At 40.4% G+C, this 17,320-nt stretch overlaps 2 protein-coding genes across 2 annotated transcripts in view; one reads left to right on the top strand and one right to left on the bottom strand.

The window, feature by feature from the left end:
- Positions 1-17,320, top strand: part of dock1 (dedicator of cytokinesis 1) — a 351,227-nt gene that overhangs the window by 176,011 nt on the left and 157,896 nt on the right. The gene's annotated exons all lie outside the window — the stretch shown is intronic.
- LOC121528184 (inhibitory synaptic factor 2A) overlaps positions 1-17,320 on the bottom strand; it is a 50,953-nt gene that overhangs the window by 5,331 nt on the left and 28,302 nt on the right. The window contains 1 exon segment of the mRNA XM_041815466.1: positions 15,273-15,401. Within this exon segment, the coding sequence (XP_041671400.1) occupies positions 15,273-15,401 (129 nt within the window).

The following is a 17,320-nucleotide window of genomic DNA, read 5'->3' as shown; positions in this document are numbered from 1 at the left end:
AAAATCTCACTATACGCAACAGATAAGAATGCAAGAAATGGAGATCCTCACCCCTTACTGTGAACTAAAATTATGTGCTTATGAAAAATTAGCTTGAAAAATAAATACTCAGTTGCTATTTAGTTGAACTTGCTAAACTTCAGAAAACCTTCCAGTCCTAGAACAAGAAATAACTGTGCTTCTTTGCCTGGTACAACTATTTCATATTGTGAATAAGAGTCCCATACAGAGGTGTCTGCAAAATACAATATTGGCCTTGAACACCAATAACAACAGCAATCCAAGCCCTTAATATCATTTTACAGAGACAACTTCTGCTCTCCAAACTGAAACTCAACCTGTTCTAAGTCTTTCTGGCATAGAACTGGCCTAAAAATTGGCAGCCAGTGCTTCAGCAGAGAGTGCCAAAAAGAGAGACTGCTTTTTTTCTCCCTAACTCTAGTCTGGAAAAAAAATCTTTGAGATTTCACAACCTGGTATTAGTCAAATGAATTGGCTCTGAAGCACTCTCCTACCCTTTGGTACTTGTTTGAATCTACCTTCAAGGATGCCAATAAGCTTCTTTCATTTCAGAAAAGCACCTTATACTGAAGGATAATTGAGCTGTAGAGGTAAGAGTCAACCTGAGGTGATAAAATGGCTTTTGTGTTGTTGAAGATAAAGTTGCTGTTTACTATAGGTTTTTTCACAGTGCCGTCTTTACACTTTGAGACATTCAAAAGTACAGAACCACTGAAGCTTTAGTCAGCCTACACATTGATAACCTACAAGTCAATTTGCCAACACACTAATGTTTTGTACTATTGAGACAGTGCAGGAGTTTGTTTAGTTTGAAGGAGGAAGTGCCACACATGCAAACCCACACATTTGTGCTTAGTGATGAACCGAATTTATCGATTTATTCATGTTGGGGGTTTTGGATGCTTTTTAAAAATTAATATGTGGATTTTCTCTTGAACTTCCTCAGCTGCTCCCTTTGGGCTCCCTTAGTTCCTTCCCCCTCATTTACTTCCTACAGACACATACAAAAACATCGTGGCTGCCAGCATTAAAGAAGATCTCATTCTCAATAAAGACAGCCTTTGGTGTTAAAATAAACAACTTCTCCCCTGAAACTACTCAGTACATATTTAAAGACAAGCTTACAGCTTGCACTTTAACCTCAAAAGGGAAATTTTGTTGAATTTATTATTCCCATAAGGAAATTCAGTCTGCTTTTGTTAAATTATATCAATAAAATAAAAGACACACTGGTGATGAGTCATTTCTTTGCCATTTCTATTTTTTTAGTAGTAAAAAACTGCTAATAAAAATTTAAATCATGTTTGGTATACAGAAATATGAGATTTTATTTACAGTAATTATTTTTCCATCCATTTTCTTCTGCGTATCTGGGGTTCGGGTTACATCGGCAGCAACTTAGCAAAGCAAGTCGCCTAGACAGCCCTCTCCCTGCGGCATCTTCCAGGTCTTCCAGGTGGCACAAAAGGCACAATGAATGCGTTTCGACAAGCAGAGAAGAGCGGAGGTCCTTTGTGTCACAACACCGAGGAAGGCTGCTTGCCGAAATGCTTTTTGTTGTCATTTATGGTTGCTGAACCTTCTAGAGAATCCATGTCTGCAATATTGCTGATTCTGCACCAATCTGTCTGTCATTCCCACAGTCCATTCTTACCTCACTCATGAATGAGACCACTAGATACTTGAAGTCCTTCACCTTGGGCAAAAACTCAATCTCTGCCTGGAAAGAACAATCTCCCATCTCTTTTTCTTTTTTATGGCCCAAGCACTGACCTCAAAGTGAGGACTCTATTGAAACTGTAGGCTTGTTTTTTTTTTGGGGGGGGGGCCCTTTGCACCTTGTTTTGGGGCTCTGGACATGCTCCAAAAATCAATGAGGAAATTCTTGTCTGACGTTGGAATCGTGCAAGTACGTCACTTGGGGGGCCCGAGTTAGGGGACTGGGTAAGAGCTACATGCATGAAATCAGTATATATACTGTATATGTAAGATCTAGACAATAAAAAATATCCCTTTGGACCATCCTCTTAAATGTGTAGGTAACACACAAAGCAATGTACAGCTAAAGGTCAAATTTATGGTGTTTTTTGCCAATTCACAGGGATTTCATTGAATTGACTTTAGATTTTTTAGGTTAATTCTAGACAGGTTGGAGAGCTAAAGATTTGTGAACCATGAATTTTTGCCAAAGGGTAGAGACCCTAACCAGAAGTCAAAATTCTACTCATTTTTTCCCCCTCTTTTGCAGTGTTTCTAGTGTTTATAACTTTTCAGAGCTTATATCAATCAGCACCAAACTTCACAGGAATAATCAAACATACAACCCCTAATACATCCATATCTTTGATTCCTCTTTTTGTCAAAGCGCCCAATTATGGCATCAATTTCATTCTTATATTTTTATCCCACAAAATATGAAAACATTCATCAGCATTCTCTGGCTACAGAACAGTATCGCACTGAACATGTCTGAATACAAAGATCTCATCATAGCGCTCCCTACTGGCAACAGGAAGTGACACAATTGGACTATTTCCAGTTACTGAATTGAACCTATCAAGCTTGGATTTCAATGGAAAGGCCTCAGTATTTGTCTTACTAAACGATGCTTTGCTGCTGATGCATTTTAGTAACTCGCCAGTTTTACTGGAAGTTGGCCTTAATCTTATATGAAACATTTGATTTTCTTCACATTTCATATGTGTGATCCAAGCCTGTCCCTCTACACATAAAAATGTTAATTTCGTGATTTTGTTGTACCTAGAGTAAGATGCCAGTGGAGCCTCTCACAACATTATTCTGCTTTTAAAAAATGTATTGCCCTTTTGACCTTACCTGGATGAGAGCTCCGTCACAATGCTTCTTAGCTGCATTGTAGACTAAATCCTTAAACACACTCTACACATAGATCAACAACCTGTTGATGCTGATGCTCAGTAAAGGTGATGAATTTATTATACCTGGAGATGTGTTTTATGAATATGAATCTACACTTCAGTTAGATTCTTATGGAAAGCACAGCTTTAAATCTGCTAGGAGAACCATTAAAACTAGAGGCAGATTGGTATATAGCAAGTCAACTTAAATGTGAAAAAAGTTGAACAGACGGTACTCTGATCTTTGAAATGTACATAAAGGCCTTGTTAATGACAGATTTATTCTCCTCTGGCAGGCTCAGTTATCAGCACCTCCTTTTTAAACTGTCGGTGACCTGACAATGTCACTCTAAATTTTGATTTTCTGCTGAAAGCGAAAAGTGAAGTATTGTTGGCATGTCCTGTCCCCTGCCTGCCTCTCCCCTGACTGCATTGTTGGATCAGAACAAATTGAAGATGGCACTTCGGACCATGGCGGTCTTTAACCTCATCGCTCCTCGTTCCCAGCTCACTCCGTCTTTTACCTGTCAGATGCTGCTCTTTGAAAAAGTCCACAAAACCTTTTTTTTTTCCAACAACTTAAACATCCACAAGTCTTTATCCCGCCTGTCATCGTCTCCCTGTTTCACATTCTCCCCCTGCCCTTCCTCTTTGTTCCCTTATCATCCCCCCTCCGAGTGCTAATGTGCTCTTCCCGACTGTCCTCACTGTCCCCCGTCACACTGCCTGTCCTCCTGGAGATCCGTCCTGTAGCTATGGTAACCGGCGTGCCACCATGTTGGAAAAGATCATTATGCTTGCACAAAAAAGGGAGATATCTTCCCCCAGCAGAGTCGAGCTGTGGGGCAACAATTTCCATATGTTATAATGTAATCAGCGCCTCAGCCTTTAGCCACACTTAATTGATTTTCATGGCATTACAAGCCAGATCAGAGATAATTTCCTCATTTTCCCTTTGTTTTTTTTTTTTTTTCTTTTTATTTTATTACCGGCTTTCACTGCATGGTGTTATTTAAAGATGTTATATGATGAGATAGTTTAATGACCGACCGCTGCTCCCTGAATCCATCATGAAAAGTGCAAGCTTTAGACAAAATGATGGGAAATAACTGCAATCTTTTGTGAAAGAAATGATACCCTGTAGAAGGGGCCAATCAACTTCCTTAATCACAACCACTTGAATCTATCTCCCTGTTTGATCAGCACATTAGCCCATATCAATGCAACGTGGGGAAAATGAGATTACAGGGTTTTCTGCAGCAAGACACATCGCAACTTACTGATTGCGCGCTCGAAATAAGCATTTTAAAACCCTCAAGCTTTTCTTCACCATCCTGTCTGTCTCTTTTTCTTCCTTTCTTGCCTCTTTCTCTGTTTCTCCTGCTGAATACTTGATTTCTCCATCAACTTACTCCAAAACGGATATCACAACACTTGGGAAGACAGAATGAATCACAGTAATCTTTTTATCCCTTTCCCGCCTATTCTGTTTCAATGTTGTGCAGACCTAATAGTAATGAAGATAACATATTCTGTAGAAAAAGTAGGAGAGAGAGACGTGGAAGCATAAAAGAGAGCCGGAGTGAGTCCAGTATGTTTTTTTTAAATTGAAGAAAGTGGAAGCAGACAAGGACAAGACTACAGCAGCTTGTGTATTCTGTTTGAAGTCTGTGCCCATGGACCACAGCACCCTATTGATCTGCTGCTGTTGTTATGCTAAGGATGGGCTCCAGGATGGTGCCACATACTCTCGGACAAATTGATTATTCTGAAGAGTGCATGGCTGGCTCCTGACCGCGCTGCGTTAAAATGATTTATGGACCCATATGTCCACTCCGGTCATGAGAGCACCGTCATCATAAATGAAGAGTTAAGGCTTCGGCCCTGGCACGAAGAAACAAGTCACCCAAAAGTTCTAATAGATAAGTGCAGATGCCATGGTTTGTCAAATGCAATCATATCTAATATACACTGTATGGACAAAAGCATTTTGTCGTACCTTTTAAGTATTGAATTCAGGTGTTTTAGTCGTTGCCACAGGTGTGGTCCCAATTATTTAATGATACAAAAGGGATTGTTCTGAAGAACTCAGTGATTCCAATTGATATTATTGGAAAGTGGAGGCATTTAGGAACAACAGCAACTCTACTATAAAACAGAAGACCTCGTAAAATTGCAGTTACATGGTAGGTGAAAGTTACCAACACTCTGATAATTGTATATCTGAAGAGTTTTGAATTTCCAATCTTATACATGTAAGCACAGAAGCTGTGCGGCAAGAGCTTTGTGGAATGGGTTCCCATGGCCGAGCAGCCATTGGATCAAGAACATATGAACCGTTTGGGCCAGGTTAGAAAGTGACAGGACCAATCAGCGACGAGGGGCAGTACTTTTGGGCGTGGTGGCGTCGTGACGTAAGCAAGCAGCAACAAGAGGCCGATGCCCTTATGGCAGAAGAGATTAGCGTGGATGCTGCTTAAGCGCCACTTTTATCAGAACTTGATGACATTTCTTCGTTACAAGAACAAAGAACAGCAGTTAGTTGTTTTCTTTTCAAAAACGACGAAAGTCCTGTACTGACATGTCTACAGTCGCCATGGTTCTTGTTAGAGTTCTATATGGAGTTTATTCCTTGGTAGCTGCGCACGTGCACCTCGGTAACGGCTACATCACATTTTTTTGTTTCTCTGATTGGCCGGTATGACGATGTGACGGACAGAACATTCATCCAATCATCCTCCAACTTTTTTTTTCAAAGGCTCTGCCCTTTTCCAAAATGCTGTATATCGAAGGTTTTCCAGATGGATGTGTGAAACAAATTTATCTGGCGTGTCAGGTTACACCAACACTAGACTGTTGAGCATTGGAAACGCTTTCTGTGGAGTTGAGTGGCAAATCACGCTTCTCTGTTTGGCAGTCAGATGGGTGAGATGAACTGGAAGAGATATTGCAAGTCAGGCCTGCTCATCCAACGTCAGTGAATTGGAAAAAATTCCCACAAAAACATTTCATTCCAAATCTTGTGGAAAGTCTTCTAATAATAATGGAGGCTGTTACAGCTGCAAAAGCACATCAACTCCAAATTCAAATACATGTATCTGAATACAATGTTATTGTAGTTCCTGTTGGTGTAATGGTTAGATGGACTAATACTTTTTTCCCAGGGAAAGGCAATTGCACATGGCAGAATCCAGCTCACAACTACGTGGCGCTAATGTTTTCAACTGTTTGCTAACCTCTGTCAAACAAGAAAAAGATGCAGACACAACAAACCATGAAGAAGAGTCACAAGTGGTAGCAAGATGATAGGGCTGCACTACAAGTCATGTCTGCTACTTTTCCCTCTCCTCAACTTACCACTTAAAAAGCCTTATGATGTGAAAGCAGAGAGAGTAAAAGACATTGAGGCAAAGCATGCATATGCTGAAATGGAGGAGCACGACTTCACTAAAAGTGTTTGAACCTCAATGAAACATCCCATCCTGTGCACACATAAGCCAGTCTGTGGTCTCTTACACAAGCATTCATTGAGCATGAATCACTACTGCACCAGCTTTCCACTAACAACAGATGGATGGACCTCCTGTGAAATCAAAGCTATGCAACCTCACATTTCAAAATCGTAAACATGATACATTGCTCCATACGGCACATATTTTATTGGAGATTACAATTTATGCATTTTATTTTTCAGATACTTTAAAATCTGGAGATATTCATCTGTATGTTGCTTTTTTATTTTTCATTACTTTGCTTTGTCCTCCTATCTTTTAAAAAAGCCACTGAAGGCTGCACCAACTATCAACACTAGTTTGAACAACCCCAAACCTTTATCTCTGCCAACTTTAATCAGAAAGCGTAACAATATGCATCCCTTACTTTTGGTGGCTTTTTACCTGTTTAACCAAACATGTACTGAACCATGACCCTAAAACTGAACCAAGACCTTTGTAAACTGTTAAATCTGTTTATTTTGTGCAAGATAGGTATATGCAATATATGCAATCTGTGATTTTATTGGTATGTGCTACTGTGTGTTCAGGAAGCTAGTGTATTCACTTGTAAATAGTTCTGGCTTGTTGTTCACAGTTACTGCTGTGGTAGCAGCTGGATATGTGCAGTATTTGAAGTCCAAAACAAGGTTCTCCATGGGGAAAATAAAGCGCACCCTATGATATATTATTGTTCATACCGTACCGTACCGTACCAAACCATACTGCACCGAACCGCACCACATTTTATCCTAATGCCTTGTATTGTATTGTCTTGTATGGCCTTGGTTCCCAACCTGGGGTTCGAGACCCCCTTGGGGGGGTGCCAGAGATTTAGGGGGGTGTGATGACCTGTCTGCACTGAAGTTGTTAAAATTAGGTTCACTCTAATTACATAAAATCATGATAAAACCCATATGAATGGTTCATACCGAGGTCTTTTGTTACCACTTGTGTTAACTTTTATTGTGTTTGGCTTTAAACAATGAAAACAATTCAAATTTGTATGTATTTTTGATAGCAATATGTCGCCTTTTTTCTTGTGGGTCTTGGGGGGTTGCAGCTCTTCTTAGATATGTGAAGTGGGGGCTTAATGGAAAAAAGGTTGGGAACCACTGCTGTATGGTATGGTCATCTCATCTTGTATCCTATTGCAGTTCTATACTGTACCTCACCGTTTTGCATTGTTCTGTATTGTACCATATCGTATTGTATCATATCGCATCATATTACATTTTACCATACCGTACTGCACCGTATTGCATTGTACTGTAAGGTACCATCCCATATTGTTTTGTATTGTATCATTTTAAGATGAATATATATTGCATCTTTTGGGGTACCACCCTATAGATTTTGTATGGGAGGGGCAGAACCTTCAAAGAGAATAAAAAAACTTGGTGGGTGATTGGACATTCTACCTTTCATATTCATTACAGCCCAATCAGGGCAATAAAACATGTGACACAGTAGGCGGGAGTTGCCACCAAGGAGTAAACTACATAACTACATAGTGTTACAAAGTCTTTAAGCAGATGCTTTTCTCCAAAGCAACATACGTACATCACATTAAGGACCTTGCCTGAGGGTCAGATATGTCATACTCATGTCAATACACAATTCTTTACAATTTCTTACCAGAAAGTATTTGTGTCAAATAAGGCAACAGATGGGAAAAGTGTAAATGAGCAACTAGCCCATAGCTACTGCCTCTTTCTCCATCTGACGCTGGTTGGTTTGGTCATTCTCTGACTGGGAACAGGTGTTTTAGCTTGAGGCTTTGCAAGATAGATCAATCTGATGATAGACTTGATATCCGGCCAATCCATCTGTCGTGCAAGGTAGCCTAATTCTAGCTTCCCTCTTGTTTTCAATTTTCAAAAGTTACAGGCAAACACTTTCACACTGTCTAAAATGTTCAAAACTACTGACAACGTCCTGCCTCATGGGCAATTTAGACAATGAGCAGGAGTTGGCCTGCAGTTTTATTACAGAGTTATTCTGCAACATAGGACACCTGTCTTATAAAATGCATGTGGTTCTTTTTTAACTTTTGGTACTGTTTTAGTACTGTTAATCACGGTTCGGTTTAGGCTATCACTGCTTAAGCTAACTGTTCTTCTTCATGTGTTTTGTTGTGCCTGCTTCTCCTCCTCCTCTGTTCGTTACTCAATAGTGGTTAACACAGTTGATAGCATTACTGCCACCTAGATTGGCAGGGAATACCGACATCTGTGATCACTCTACATTCTACATTCAGAAATAGTCTTCATGTAACAAATAGTTACATCCCTACTATTAATCAAAAAATGTCAAATGATCAAATATTTTGACAACATTGATTCTCCAAATGTTCCCAGTGTGTTTTCTCTGCCTCTGTTCCCATGTTCCTCCACCTCCAGAGAGGTTGTTTTCATGGAGATTGAACTAATTAGATTGCCTTTTAATCCTGCTGCCTATGTGAATACAAGTGCTATATTTGATTCTGTGTCAAATCAACTCAATCCACCATGCGAAGTGAGGCTCTTTAAGACAGAACTCAGATCAATTTAACAGATTTCAAACGTCTCCCTTTTCAGAAATTCCTGCCCTTTTATCACGTTGAAATCCTGCCAGGAGCCGGCAAGGTTTGTCAAAAACGAGCTGCTTGTTTTCTTATTGAGTTTCTGTTTTTCTACAGTTCCTCCACAGTTGAGGCGTTACAATTGATTCTGGCAGATCCGGGAAGCCAAAAGTGGAGTTGTGATGTTAATATAGCGCCCGTTTGAAGACGTTTGTCAGTATGTTACAGTGTGATCAGCAAAGACCAAGTCGAGGGCGTTGGACCTGACTTTGTCTGAGTCACCTTGCATTGTTTTCAGTCTGTTTCGCTCTGAAAGCTAGGAAGGATCAAGATGTGTGTGTAATTGGCTGAAATCCAAATGGGTAAACTTAATCATAGCTTTTAGTGCACCATGTCGTTTGCATAATTTAAACCCTTGTTAAGAATTCAAGTCTTGGGGATATCTAAACGAAACACCTTTCCCAGTGATAAGTATAGGTACAAGCTGAGCTGCCAAGAATATCTCGACAAGAAGAGCCTTATTTTGGAAATGCAGTCTTTTTTTTTTAATTTATATGTGTCTTCTCACTCAGTTTGTTTACACAGATTCAGAGGGATGGTTTAGTGAATCCAGAAGCTGGCACAGCAAAGCAAGAACAGCTGATCTTTCCGTGAAGGAGGCAGTACAAAGATTGAGCGTGTGCAGACCTTGGCAATGGGCCCTTTTGTTTCTAAGGGCCAAATTGTAGACATGACATCAAACATGCTGTTGACTGATGAAAACATCCAGAATGGGAGTTGTGGATGTCCAAGGGGCCCGAAAAACTGCTGGTGGTCACCGTGTATATGACCAGAGTTGTAAAGGCCAGGACAAAAGAGATGCCATTGAGCTTGACCTTGCCTGCCCCACGACAAATCCCCAGTGCCCTAAATGCCCAACATGCACCAAATAGCTCTGGTATCCACCGCAAAAAGTGTGTCAAGGTCTCCAACCGCTGCCCATGGAGATTGGGTTGAAGCTTCAGGTGAAATTTGCTCTCAACTGGTGCTACCATAGTTTATGATTGGTGCAGCTTGTTGGTGGAAAAATTCATGCCGGAGCTGGTCGGCATCAGTGGCTTCCATTGTGGCTCTTTGAGGTTCTTTAAGCTACATATGAGCTAATCACCACGAGGGAAGCCACTGTATATACCGGCTTAAAGTACCACTACTAAACCTCTCTGTAATTATCACAAACTCATGCCAAGGCATGTCGTGAGAAGAGTTAAAGCTTCTGATGTAAAGCTTTCAGGACTGTTCTGTGCTCTTGTTTAAATAAATAAATGTGGTCCAGTTCTGCTAGTACTGCCGCTGTACTACAGTTACTACAGCTATAACATCCAAGCTAAAAGCCTTGATAGCGGCAGCCATTGCTACCCTCTCCCAGTACAACCAAACCCCACCTGTAGCTACTGCCTTATTCTCCTCGAGTGACGCTGATTGGTCAGATCTCTTCTTGGGCTTGGCACAAACATTGTAGCTTGGAGCTTTGCAAGATGGATCTGCCTGATGAAAGACGCGTAATCTGGCCATTCCACCTGCTCTACAAGGTTAGCACAAAGTAGTGGGAAACAGCGCGATGTTGAGATGGGCGAAGAGTGGGGAAAGAGGTGGATGACCAAGTATCAGGAGAGTCAGACAGGGATATTTCCTATATTTTCTTTCATTTTCCTCACTCAGCAGAGCTTGTAAGCTTGTATTTACAAAGTGGAGATAGCCGTGCATTGATAAAATCCATATCTGTGTTTAAGGGTTGGGAGTTTTCAGCTCCGAGCTTTTAAAAGCTCATCAGTGCAAAGCCCCACACCTCCATTTACAATGTTACAATATTACAATGTCACTTAGCAAATGCTTTCATCCAAAGCGACTTACTTTCGAGAGTAAGAACAACACAAGCAAAGATCAAGACAAGAAGAAACAACATCACTAAGTGCCACAAAGTGCTTTGGGTCCAGTTGGATGCAGGTGCTGCCATGCAGTGTTAAAGGCAAAGCACATAATGTATACTAGTTTGTTTTTTTTTTTTTTATATATATATATTTTATAAATCAACAATGAAACAACCAAAATGTGAGATCTCTCATCATCACCATCCATTAAATTGCTTTCACAACAACTAATGACCAAAGTACCAAGTGCTGGGTCACTCACAAGGAGCTGGGCAAAAACATCCCAGAAGTGTCTGCATCTGGAATAAAACACTACATGTCATATTTTATCAGAAAAACCTTAAATTTACAAAGAAAAAGAATACAATAGTTCATAATTCTGTACTGGCTCCAGTCATAGCAGTCATCCTTTAACCTATTAATTATTACACAGGTTTTGAAATGCTTATTCTGATTGGTCAATTATGCACACCAACAATATACTGTCCCTTGATAGCAGATCATTAAGCAGAATGGAATAATGTAATGTATCCTCACATTAGATAGAGGCTTGACTCACTCTATCAGTTTCAATTTTGCCATAGTAGCCACTCAATCTTAGGAATTACCCCTTACTTAACCCACTGCCTCCCTGGTCCCCTTCACATCATTCCATCTTCCCTTCATTGAACTGTTGTAAAAGCAAAAGCAACTTGTGTCAATGCTGCCAACTGAACACATTTCCCTTTACGGCATTTTTTTTTTCAACCCAAGCATAAAGTGGGGACAGCTTTTCCTCTCTCCTTCATTTTCAGAAACCCATTGAAGTTTGGCTGCCGGCTTATCAGCTATTGAGGGCAGTGGATAGAAAATGATTTAAATGTCTCTTCAGGGGTGAAACACCAACCAAGTAGAACAGCAGCGTCCACTAAAAACCAGTTTATTGATCCTCTCTCCCTCTCTTTAAATCTCTCATCTCTCTTGTCTGTCCACTTTTCCCGGTCTTTTTGACTGTTGGAATCAGATTTTGTTTAAGCACCAATCAGAAAATAAGTAATGTTGTATACCATTCACACATGCAGGTTGTTTTATTCAATCTAGCTTAGCAGTGAGTCCTCACAAAGCTTACTGTTCGAGGCAATATGTATTCAGAACATAGACTCAGGCCTGACAGAGGCTCCATGACCTGCAATGCTTTGTCATTGTCAGGGCCTCCGGCTGACCCTGCTCCAGGAATTACAAGCAGGTAGAAAATGTATAAATTAAAGCAATTCACTGTGCTTGTCTGACAAAAACTTTAAAATTTGAAATTAATGAGTTTTATTTCCTGATGTCTGATGATGCAGCTTGGCACCTTTTTATGCGTATAAACCCCAATCAGCGCCAAACTGTCCTAGGTGTTCTTTGCATGCTTCACAGCAACCGTAGCTTCGACCCAGAAGTCAGCAATTAAAACAGCACAGGTATAAAGGTTAGTGCTAGAGCAAGAACCAGGCATCTATGGTCTATCAGCTGAAGGGCTTTAACAAATCTAAATGCATGGATGGAAGGAAGACACAGAATGGTGATCTTGATTGATGTGTAGGTGAACCTGAAAATGGTCCAGGATTCACTACCTACAGAGGGACCATAATGCTACCTATTACTTATAACTTGAGGGCCACTGTTAATGTTTTTCTGAACCTTTATCAGGTTAAAATGTATGTCTTTTCAATACTTTAATCGATGACACAATGTATTTAACTAGGAAGAACCTCACTGAGATTAAGAATCTCATTTGCAAGAGTGTCCTGGCCAAAACAGGCAGCAAGCACAAATCAACCAGCTCCTGAGACACAGAGCAGGAAGTCATCAGTCAGAACATCCTCAACCTGATGCATCTTCCCCCAACACCTCTGATCTACTTTAAAAACAATTTAAAGAGACCAAACATCATAAGTTTGGTTGTGGCAGAATTTAAGATAACTGTCCTGTACAATATCAAAAGTTTGATGTTAGCAACAGAGCCTGATGCTGTGCAGCAGTCATGTGGCCTACTGTTGCACTCCAGTGTAGACTTGCAGAGGATTTTTGTGGCTGTAGAATGCATTTTTCATTAATAAGGTTTTGATTAATGGACATTTTTAGTGTTAAAAAATAATGTAAAAATTAAGGATGCATGGTATTGGATTTGTGCAAAAATCTGATTTTCTGATACTTGCAAGTTCATTTTAAATTCACCTCTGTAACATGGATCCCCCCCAAAACTCTGCATTTCAAACAAGTTAAGTCTCAGAGGTCCCCAAAACATGCCTATGAAGTTTATTTCTGAAAACAACACTCCAGTAATGGATTTTTGCATGTTTAAATACCCCTCTGTTTCAGCCGTTCTCAGAATGAGCCGTTTCTGTGCCTGTGGCTTTAAATGGTAATTAGCTGTCTGACTCTGCCCCTGACCACAACCCTCTCAGGAAATGGATGCAGCACTCTCGATGTTACAGACACTTTTATCCAAAGTTTAGGACCTGACTGGGATTTGAACCATCAATCTATCAGACCGTGGTCAGCAGGGTAACACACTGAGCTATCCAGGATCTCAGCTGGTAGCTGAGAGGATCAGCAGAGGAGAGTGGAACTTTCCTCCAAGTGGGGGAGGGGCCAGTCAAACCTGGAGGCGGGTGCTTATGCCCCTTGTGAGGTCACTAGGTGTAAATTCTGAGAACGGCTTGTTTCAGCACACATTTTCTGAAAGGTGGAGAAAGAGAGGGGGAGAGGGAATGGACTTTTCTGGTACTTGAGGGGATTGTGGATGGACCAGGGGCACATATTTGTGTTAAAAAAGGCCTGAAAAAGTGATTTTTGCATAATATATCCCCTTTAAGACCAGCTTCAATCAGCGCTGCTCACTTTCCTTCTCAATACTGTCTCTTGATTAAAAAAGATGAAGTTTTCCGAGGACATGCATTTGCACATTCTTGTGCTGCTTCCGGCATGAAAGCAGAAGTGCCTTTTTCAGTGTATTTCTCCCTCATTATTATGAAAGCAAAATGATTTTCTGTTGTAGTGAGTGTACCTTATGAAGTGCTGTTTTTATTGAACACAGTCCTTTATTCAAAACAAGAAATGAACAGTGGGGTGGGCAGCGCTGGTTTCCACTTGTCATGCTGTTTTATTATTTTGGTTGAATCCACCTGGTGGCAGAAGTTTTGAAACTGTGGGTTTTGCAAAAATCTTGACTACCCTTCCTCTCTTCTGAGCTTAAAGGATGGATTGCACCTGCATTCGTTTGACGTTGTGCAATTTGTTGTTACCAAAGTCCAAACTGAGTTAACGGAGTTACTCTGTATGTTCTTAAACCCCTACTGGAAACTCTTGAAACCAAACTTTCTGTTTGCCACTGTTTCAGCTTATGTGAAATTATCACTGTAGTTATTTTTTAATGTAAAGTGTGCGAATCTGAGCTTTTTTGATTTTTTAAACTTCATATTGCTGCCATTCTTGGCCAGGTCTCCCTTGAAAAAAGATCTTTGATCTCAGATAAATAGAAGAAATACTGCCAGTACAATTGGTTGTAAATATTCGCTGGTTTGTAAATTTGATGATTAACCAGTGGGTTATCATGCCGATTACACTGTGCATCCTTTGGAAAAAAGTGACTCCTCCTTTGGGAAGCTACAGTCCTGGTTTAGTTGATCACAAGTTCTTTCCCAATTCTGACTCTATTTGGTGCATGTCATCTGTTCTCTTTCCCCACATTTCCTTTCTCTATTAAGCTTTCCTGTCCAATTAGATGTAAAAAGGCCCCAAAATATTAAGAAGAGAAAAATGGATGCACATGCCCATTAACAGCTTTTAGAACTAAAAAGGCTAGTTCTTCCCAAAAGTGTACTGTCAGATTTGATGTCACCAAAAGGTTTCTGACTAGTCACAGAAGGAATAGATATATACAAATGAATTCACACCTGGGCCACAGAATTTTAACATTTACTCAGAGATACCGTTAAAGCAGTGTGTCTTGGTTGTTGGGTGACTTTAGACTTGTGTCGGTCCTGAAAGTTGAATAAATTGAGCTTATTTGAAAGTACACAAAGATAAGGTTGGCTTGGAAACAGCACGCAGTAATATATCTCACAGTGTTTTGCTGGTAATTAATTTCACCTTTTGGTGCCCCTTGCTCACTCATTCTATAGTCGCATCATCTCTTCCTATTCAACTTGTGCCCTTTTGTCCCAACAGCTAATGTTACATCTGCTAGTCAACCTTCAGTGAATGAAGAGGCGTGAAGATGTATACATTCAGAGAATGAGGTGTGTAAATGTCAGCAGCATCCACATTTGTCTTACATCCCTCGCTTCTCTGCTGTCCTTTTTTTTATAGCTGCCCACTTCCCCTCAAGGAAATAAAAGGACGAGGCACATTTAGATCAGCATGTCTTTGAAGAGGAATGGCCACTAACCTGTAAATAATGCATGCGCTGTTCCGGCACGTGTCGCAGTTGGCCGTGTCCTGTCCAGTTCGATAGGAGAGTCTGCGGGGAAGATATGAGTCGTGAATGAGTAATTACAGGACTCGTTAAGCTGCTCCCCTCACACCCTCTTTTCTCATCTTGTTTGTCGTCCCTCGTTAGCAGGGCCGAAGTAAATGAGGGCAACGATGAGTCGTGCTGCCCTCCTGAGTGGCCTGTGTCCAGCAGTGGGGGCAGAGTGTCGGGCCATTAGCAGTGGTTGACCGATTAAAGGTCACATTACAGCAAGGTAGCTCTCAGCACAAGTTTCTGGGCTGCATTAAACGGTGGATATGTTTTTTTTTTTTTGCAAGGACTAGAGTCAAGAATCTTTCATTACCTAGATATTATGTAACAAATATTCTCATAAAATAATAAAACTTACAGGATAAAAGGCCTAACAGAGTTTCCTAGAACCTGGTTTGACGTACCCAATGTTATCCAGTCGTTTTACTCACCAGAGGAAACCCACAGTTGAAACCATTTTGTTGTAAAGTGAAAGTCAAATTTATTTTCTGAATGTAACATTTATAACCTAAAAATGGCTAAAACGTTTGAAAAATAAGTAGGTTTCCTCAACAGATGAATTTAACAGTTTAATTTTGAACTGCAGCACTGTGGTTAATACACTTGCATCATCTTAATTTCATTGTCTTTTTTATTCCCCAAATTCCAACACATCAATATCCTATTATATTGTATCCCATGTGTCCTTATATCATTCTACGCCCCTGAGATAAAATATCGACCCCTTGTTCCCACAGGGCAGCTAAAGACCAGGTGATGGCCTTGAGTGGGACCATCTGGTTACATGCTTCAAAGGCTCAATGGCTTTCTCATTGGATGAGCATGTGCAAATGTGCATATTGATTGACATTAACTGTGCCTCCATGTAATTTATGGCATATTACAATAGACAAACTGTGGACTCACTTCACTATTGATATGGACAAGAGGGAATCAACTGCTGGTTGGGTTTTATGGTCATGAACTGCAGTGCTGAAGCAAAAGCAGTCTTCTCAATTTAGTACAGATGCCATTCTTTTTTTTCTAGTGTCACCCAAATGATTTTCCACTGTCAGGTTCTATTCCTCTTACCTGAGCACCTTATCAAACATAACCTGATACACAAGTGCAGCTTTTCTGTGGTACATAACCAACCTTCTATAGATGGAATGAAATTGCTGTACTTTTTTATTCCTCCTCTCAAGGACTGACTGTTTCTTATACTTAAGGAATGCACACAGAATGAGAGATAGATTTTCATACCTAAAAAGAGTTCTTGCAAAGAAGTTGACATTTTCTTGCACTTAAGTCTGCCAAAGGGAGATGGAGAAATACTTACTTTGAGCTTTTATTCGCTATACTCCGTGTTTGTACTTTTTCTTTGTCATCTATTTGGTTTGTTTTCGAGAAGAGGCAACCTCTGTTGAATATTTATCTACCATTAAATAATTTGAATGTGGTGAGCCATGTTTGGATCCTTGCATGAAGCAAAACAACCAACAAACATGATAAGATAATGTCAATGTTATCTGCTGCTTGGAGCAGAGTCCCCCTGGGAATTTCAAGGTGGAGACCTTACAGATATACACTAGATTTTTTCTTGGGGCTCTAATAGACATCAAATCACAAGGGTTGGAGCTCCTATGGACACACCAAAGCTGTAGGGTTGGGGTTTCAATGATACAGTACCTAAGCATTAGGCTTAAAGTCTATGGGCAATCCAGAGTTTAAATCATGGAACCAATACGGACAAAGTACCCAAGCATTAGGGTAGGAGCTTCTACGGACTTAGTATCTAGGCATTAGGCCTGGTTTCCCTGTGGGCAAGCCACAGTTTTAAATCTGTACCCATTTGGACAAAGTACCAAAACATTAGACTTGGAGTCTCTATGGTCATATCAAAGCAGTAGGGTTGAGGTCCCTGTGGACAAAGTGCTGAAGCATTAACCTGAGAGTCCCTGTGGATATACCAAGGAATTTGCTGAATGCCTTCA

The sequence above is a fragment of the Cheilinus undulatus genome, linkage group 20 (genome assembly GCF_018320785.1).
Source record: "Cheilinus undulatus linkage group 20, ASM1832078v1, whole genome shotgun sequence".
Classification (NCBI taxonomy): Eukaryota; Metazoa; Chordata; class Actinopteri; order Labriformes; family Labridae; genus Cheilinus; species Cheilinus undulatus.
This window is presented reverse-complemented; position numbering and strand designations above follow the sequence as displayed.